Source organism: Capricornis sumatraensis, chromosome 20, assembly GCF_032405125.1.
Source record: "Capricornis sumatraensis isolate serow.1 chromosome 20, serow.2, whole genome shotgun sequence".
Lineage (NCBI taxonomy): Eukaryota > Metazoa > Chordata > Mammalia > Artiodactyla > Bovidae > Capricornis > Capricornis sumatraensis.
In genome coordinates, this window is record NC_091088.1 from 61,870,243 (window position 1) to 61,877,412 (window position 7,170).

A 7,170-nucleotide genomic window follows, 5' to 3' on the forward strand; every position below is an offset into this window, starting at 1 on the left:
ATGCTCACCCTAGAGGCTGCACAGTAAGTGGGGGCCCTCTGAAACCGGGACTCAGGACCCCTGCCCTGCCCCTCACCTTTGACCCCTCTGCCACCAGGCCTCCCCGCGGGGCAGTGGTCTCTGCCCCACCCAGGAGGCAGGTGGGTGGGAGGGGCTGGGGTCCACTCCCCCTCCTGGATCTCTTTGCCTCTGCCACCTCGATCCCCTCCTGCATCCCAGCGTGTCTCTCCTGGACCCCTGGGGAGAGAAAAGAGAAAGGCTCTCTTTCCCTTGGGGCGCTTGCTTCTTTCCACCCCGGTGTCCTCCCAAGTGGCCCTTGGCCTCCGTCCCTGTCTTCCTCCAGGCCTCACTGCATCCCTGACTCCTGTGTCTGCAGCCTGCGCTGCGGGCCACATCTTTTCTGTTTGTGGGTCTCTTGTTTGCTGCCTCTTGCTCCCTCGCTGTGTCTTTCTGTCTGTCTCATCTCTCCATCTGTCTGCCCGTCTATTCCCCACCCATTTCTGGGGCTTAATAAATACCTCCTGCAGCCCAAACGTGAACGCCTCTCCACACCTTTCTCCCTTCCCTCCTCTCCTCCCTTCGCCTCGGCGGAGCCTCTTCTGTGTTTTCCCATCTCCATCCACACGTCTCTCCTGTCTTTCGCCTCTGGTCCAAGATGGACCCATTGAACGGACTCGCTCACCGAGGCCCCCTCCCCACCCCCACCCGCCCTCGGGCACCCACATCTTCTCTCCGGGGACTTTCTCTCCTTCACTTTCCCTGCCCCCGCCCGGCCTCTGTCTATGCAAATCCCAGGGGAGGGGGGAACATTTGCCTGGCCTCCGCCCCCCACTTCCTGTCCCGGTGGGAGAGTGGGGGTGAGTGTGGTGGGGCTGGTCCCACACTGAGACACGCAGCCGCGGATCGGCTGCGGTGGTCACAGCTGCAGCCGCCTGCCCCACATCCATCCCCCAACTACTTTGAGAGCCAAGAGGCTGAAGACGTCCCTGACATGCCCTTGTGTCTCTCCCCCTCCAGGCTTGACGGGCCACATTTCAGCTGTCTGGTGAGTTGGGGTCCTGGGGGTCAGCTAGGGCTGGGGTGGGGGGAGACCCGCGAGGCCCATCACGACCTTCCTGCCTCAGGTTCCCCCTCTGCTTCTTCCTGTCCCTTTGTCTGACTTTTCATCGCTAGCCCCAAGCTCCCTTTTCCCCACCCCCTGCCATCACAGATGATTTTTCTAACATCTCTTTCCTTCTCTCAGACCCTGGTCCACTTCCTCCAATGGGGAGGAGTAGGTCTCTGTGTCTTTGACTTTGCGTCTCTTCCTCCATGCATCCCATGTTCAGTAAATCTTCTTCCTTCTTCCCTTCTCTGCTTGACTTTATATATTTTCAAAAAGCGAGTCGAAACTATTTCAGACACGCAGAATACTACACCCCACCCCCATAAACCCACAACCTAGTCCAAGAAATAAAACCTCACACATATGCTTGAAAGAAACCCCTGCGGGTGCCCCTTCCCCAACACATCCCACCCTCTTCCAGCTTGAAGAGTTCTGTTTGTTTGTTTGTTTTTTTTTTATTTGAGGTTTGCCTTACAAGTCAGGAAAGTGACAAGTCTTGCGGACAGCTCAGTGAGGTTTTCACTTATGCGCACACCTGTGTAGCCAGGAACTGTATGAAGATATAGAACACTGTCATTACTCTAGAAGATTCTGTCATGTCCCCGCCCAGTCAATAGCCCCCTCTGATACTTTCCGCCACAGATGAGTTTTGTTTGGCTCTGAGCTTTTTGCACAGTGGCCCCCTTTGGGTCTGGCTCCCTTCGTGTGACCTGAAGTGTGTGTCAGACACTGGTCCTTTTTCTTTGTTGTATAGTACTCCGTCTCAGGACGACACCACAGTTCTCGTGTGTTCTCCTGTCCCTGGGCACTCAGGCTGTTTCCCCTTTGGGGCTGTTACTAAAGCTGCCCTGATTGTTCTTGAACAAGGCTCTTTTGTGGACTTACATTTCCAGATTTAGCCCTAAGACCAGGATGACATATCTCTAGTTTTAGAGTTTCACTGCTAAAGCAACACTCAGCTCTTGAGGTGAATTGAAGTGTTGTGGAGGTGGATAAAAGAAGGGTCGAGAGAGCTTCTTTCCCTCTGTTAAAAACACTTCCGTGCCTCTTACCCTTCACCCCCTGTGCCCCCGGCCCTGAGGCAGGCAAGGCTGGGGGAATTCTCCACCCTCCTCAGCTGCTATGACTGTGTACTGGCGAGGTGCTGGGGTTCCCGGAAGCCCACACTCTTAGTGGTAGCTGGCTGCTCTCTGTCAGAGAGCCTGGTCTCTGTGTTCCTGTGTCTCTGCCTGCATCTCTTGTTCTCTTGTGTGTGTGTGTCTGGGTCTTTGTGTATTCTGCCGAGCTGTGTCTACCTCCCATCTCGGTGCCCCTGTCTCTGGTGCCTGGCCTCTCTTTCTCACCCTCTCCCAGCCTGTCAGAGTCTTCTGCCTGGTCCGGGGTAGGTGGGGTCTCCCTGCAGCCTGGGTGACCCCTCTTCCTCCCCCACCTCTATCAGTACCCGGATGGGGTCTTCTACGATCTGGACAGCTGCAAGCACTCCAGTTACCCCGACTCAGAGGGGGCGCCTGGTGAGTGACCCTGGCCCAGCCCCCCTGCTCCCCCTGCCCCTTGGGCCCGTTTCACAGATGGGGGAGCTGAGGCCCAGGGGATTTGTCAGCTGGCCCAGCAGGACAAGGTTAGCCCTGGGCCTCCAGACCTCCTCCCCTTTCCTCTCCCACGCACCCGCTTGCCCATGCAAATCCTGGGGTCACAGATTTGCACAGCCCACAATAGCCCCTCTGTGCTGGCGGGGGCTTCGAGGGGGAGGGGCCCGAGGCCAGACCTCTCAGCTTCTAATCCTGCGCCCTTCCCCCTAGACCTGTGGAGCTATGGCCTCAGTCCCACCGTCCCAGCCGCCTCCTATGAAACCTTCGACCCAGCTGTGGCCAACTTTGGCCAACCCCAGAGTGTCCAGCTCTGCTATGGCCCCTCAACTTACAGCCCCGTGGGGAGCCTGGAACCGGCCCCCAGCCTGGAGGCCCCAGGACCCGGCTTCCCGGCATACTCCACGGAAGACTTCCCGAGCCAGGTGAGGGCTGGGGAGACCGTGAAAGTTCCCCATCCTTTGATTGAGGTGCCCGGCACCACGTCAGAACCCAAGCACATAGGGAACCCTTAACCCCTCTGATGACTCTGGGGTTAAACGGCATTATTACTCCATCACAGGAGCCAGCCCCCAGAGGCGCAGACGTGCATCAAGGGGTGGGAGGCTCTCACAGAGGTGGCCCGTGTGTCCCTGGCCACGCCATGGAGATCGGAAGTGAGCCTGAGTACAGGCTGTGAGCGGAGCAGGGAGCCCACAGCCAGGGCCCGGGAAGAAGTGAGGGGGAAGAAGCAGAGGGAGGCAGAGAAAGGAGCCCCCCCGGGCCATGGGTAACCCTGACCTTCCGCAGACCCTGGGCCCCCCGCCGTACGCGCCCTATGCCAGCCCTGTGCTCTCAGAGGAGGAGGACCTCCTGTTGGACAGTCCCGCCCTGGAGGTCTCGGACAGTGAGTCAGATGAGGTCCTCGTGGCTGGCCCGGAAGGCAGGGTATCCGAGGCAGGTATGTGGGAGCTGGTGGGGTGCGAGGGACTCCACCTGGTGGTGGGGGGAGCAGAGGGGTTGAGGGAACCATGTTTGCCCAAGCACCTACCGTACATACTCCAGTGCTGAGGGCAGTTTCCAGAGCTGCCAGCTGCTGGCTGTGCTGCGCTGGCAACCGCCTCTACCTCTCTGTGCCTTGGTCTATCTATGCAATGGGACGAAAACATCAATAGTGTCTATTCCTGGTGGCTGGGAGGGTTCGGGGGATCGTAAGTGTCAACGAGGTAGCAATGCTTGGCACAGAGTCAGTACTCAATGAATCTTCACCATCATTATGGACACGAGAGCCACAGAAACCATCACAATATCAGCTCCCACCTAGTCAACCTCTGCTTCTGCCCCTGTGCCTGACCTCCATTACTCGCAGCCCCTGCAAGTTGGAATTATTAGTTACTTTCCCTATCTGGGCCTCAGTTTTCCCATCTGTAAAATGGGCTTTGTTATCATCATCCCTGTCTTGTGGGGTTTTGATGAAGATTAAATGAGCTCATAATTGTACTGTGCATAGCACAGCCCGTGGGTACCAAGTGCTTCACAAAGACTGGTACAAGTAAAACACACACACACACACACAAGCCTCATTTATATAACTGAGGAAACACCAGCTTAGAGAGGTTAAGTCACCACCCCAACACCACACAGCTGGAAAGTGGCAGAGGTGGGGTTCTTGTATCTAATGCCTGGTACGAACCGCCACAGCCCCCCCACCCCCCCACGGCCAGTTCTGTGGGCCCCTTGCTGCTTCTAGAAGCCCAGGAGTTAAACCCCTTGGCCTCTCTCAGGATCCCAGTCTCTCGAGCTGACATGCTGGGAGGCCTGAGGCTGAAGAAATGGCCAGGCAGATTCAAACCAACCCCAGATCTCTTCACTAGTTAGAAGCCTTTGACGAGAACTGCCAACCCATTTGGCAGATTCATCCGTGCGCTCCACAGATCCATTCTGGCCACCAAGCAGGCACAGGATAGGCACACAGCCTGAAAAACAAAGCAAGGGTGGGAGACAGCGGTTCCGGGGTGACACCTTCAGGAAGGGGGAGCAACTTACCCCGGATGGGAGGGGTGGCATAGAGGGAGCCAGGCACGGTGACCCAGCAGCCACCTCCCTCACCCCACTTCTCTTGATGGGGACGCAGGGGCTTGGCGGTTCCGGACTGGGGAGGGCGCGGGGTGGGGCCCCGAAGGATGCTTCCGTTAACCGCCCCGCACTCGCTGCAGGAGCCCGCAAGAAGCTGCGCCTGTACCAGTTCCTGCTGGGGCTGCTGACGCGCGGAGACATGCGCGAGTGCGTGTGGTGGGTGGAGCCGGGCGCCGGGGTCTTCCAATTCTCCTCGAAGCACAAGGAGCTCCTGGCGCGCCGCTGGGGCCAGCAGAAGGGCAACCGCAAGCGCATGACCTACCAGAAGCTGGCGCGCGCCCTGCGCAACTACGCCAAGACGGGCGAGATCCGCAAGGTCAAGCGCAAGCTCACCTACCAGTTTGACAGTGCGCTGCTGCCCGCCGCCCGCCGGGCCTGAGCCCGGGGCGGCCTCTCGGGGGCCCTCAGGGGCTCCACACCTGTGTCACATGGGCGTCCCCGCACCCTGGGTCATAGGACCCATGGAACCCCCACGCTGGTGCGGGGGGCGGGCTGCTGCCACAATCCCTAAGCCCAGCCCGGGGCCCCTCTGGGATCCCCCCTATCGTGTCTGGGGCCCCTTTGGGATTCCCTTGTCATGTCCAGGGGCCCCAAGATCTTCATGTCTTGGGTCAGAAGACCCAGAGACGACTATACTACGTGTCTGTGTAGAGGGGCGGGGCAGGGCAAAGTGCTTCCAGAATCCCAGGAACTTCTCTGGGATCCCCTTGTGATGCCTGCAATCCCTCAAATCTCGTCTAGGGGAGGGTGAACCTAGAGATCATCGCACCAGAAGGAGGGCTCTGCCTGCAACCCCAAGCCCTGTCCAGGGTCTCTCTGGGATCCCCTCTCATGTCTGAGTCCCTCCTGTCAAATCTGAGATCTCCTAGTAATGTCTGGGTCCCTGGGGGTGGGGTTGGGGGGACCGTTTGCATGCGTGTCTCTATGCCCATCTGTGACTCTCTCGTTCTATCTGTGCCTCCAAATTCCTTTGTCATCTTTGAGATCCCCTAATTCTCTGGAACCACCCTGCTGTCACTTTTTAATGTCCGAAAATCTCCAATCACATGATGGGTGCCTCTGGGATCCTTTTGTCATGTCTGAAAACACCATTGTCATGTTTGGGGGGGTGGACCTCAGTGAACCTTGTGTCTGGGCCATGTCATCTGGGATGCCCTTGTTTGTCTGGAATCCTCCGATCACCTCTGAGGCCCTTCTGGGATCCTTATCTGATAAGGCCCTTTGGGGACCCCACCAACAGCCCCTGAGTTCTCATGGGGACCTTCCCTTTCTGGGGATACCCTCCTTAGGGCCATGCTGGGGATCATTCTGGGCACTCCTTGATTTCTGTGTGACTTTGGCAAACCCCCTGTATCGGTTCTAACCAGAGACTTTGTGCAGTCCATCAACAGGTGGACTAGCTTTTCTGTGTGGAGAGGCTGGAACAGGGTGGTGGCCATGTCTAATGGGAAATATGTTTTCCAATCTCAAGTCCCCATAGCCCCTGGCTGTCATACCTTGGTGGCTTGTTTCAGTCGTCCATTGACCCCAACCATTTTTGTGTGAATCCAGCATTGGGTGAAGCCCGGATGAGCTCTGATTGGATCCTACGGGGGTGTCACAGGCTGTGGGCTAAGAAGCCAGAGTCCCTAGTCCTTGAGCCTGAGCGACTGGGGGATCTAGGGTGACCAGAAAGACTTGCTGCTTCTGGGCCAGTTTGGCCCTTCTGTGGAAAGGGAGAGAAGGAGGAAGATCTCGAAAGTCCTTTGCAGCCTTGTCAAGCCTTTGATGCATCACCTGAAATCTACCCATCCACCCACTGATGGCCAGAAGGAAGACAGGAAGGAGCATCAAGGACCCAGAGAAGGAAGAGGTCCTTGAAGGGAGCACATAGCGGCTGATAGCAGAGCCCGGGCTGGGAGCCCCCACTCTGGGGAGGGGTGCGGCTGGGTGGGAGGGGCTTTGCCAGGGACATAGTGTCTTTTGGGGGCCTCCTCTTGCAAATGAGGTACCTTTTGCAAAAACTATCATTACCCCAAGTGTGGTATAAAATAAAATACATCAAGGTAGACAAACCTCTTGGGACCTTTTGTCAGGGACTGCGATGCTGCCCATCCACCAAGGCCTGCTGATCCTCAGAGACACCGGGGCAGCGTCGGGGGGAGATGAGAGGAGAATGCAAGAAGCAATTAAGAGCTAGACCAGACTGAGCCTTGAAGGCCGCGGCAAGGGCTTGAAATGCAGGCACTGGTGGTTCGATTCAATTTTTGTCTCCGACTCTTTTTGATGATCGGAATTCTCCACCCTCTCCCTGGTTCCCCTTCCGTCTGGGTTTCTGTCCTCCCCGCCTTCTGAACTTCTGCCCTCTTCCTCTGCATCTCTGTC

At 57.4% G+C, this 7,170-nt stretch overlaps 1 protein-coding gene across 2 annotated transcripts; it reads left to right on the forward strand.

The window, feature by feature from the left end:
- On the forward strand, window positions 1–5,185 carry SPIB (Spi-B transcription factor). 2 transcript variants are annotated; one of them, XM_068992534.1, is made up of 6 exons: window positions 1–23; window positions 1,018–1,045; window positions 2,544–2,616; window positions 2,905–3,116; window positions 3,481–3,631; window positions 4,887–5,185. In XM_068992534.1, the coding sequence occupies exons 1-6, from the start codon at window positions 1–3 to the stop codon at window positions 5,183–5,185; spliced, it is 786 nt and encodes a 261-aa protein (XP_068848635.1). The 2 variants fall into 2 exon arrangements, with proteins under 2 accessions (XP_068848635.1, XP_068848636.1); XM_068992535.1 differs by lacking the exons at window positions 1–23; window positions 1,018–1,045; window positions 2,905–3,116 and having other exon boundaries at window positions 2,551–2,616.
- The last annotated feature ends 1,985 nt before the right edge of the window (window positions 5,186–7,170 follow it).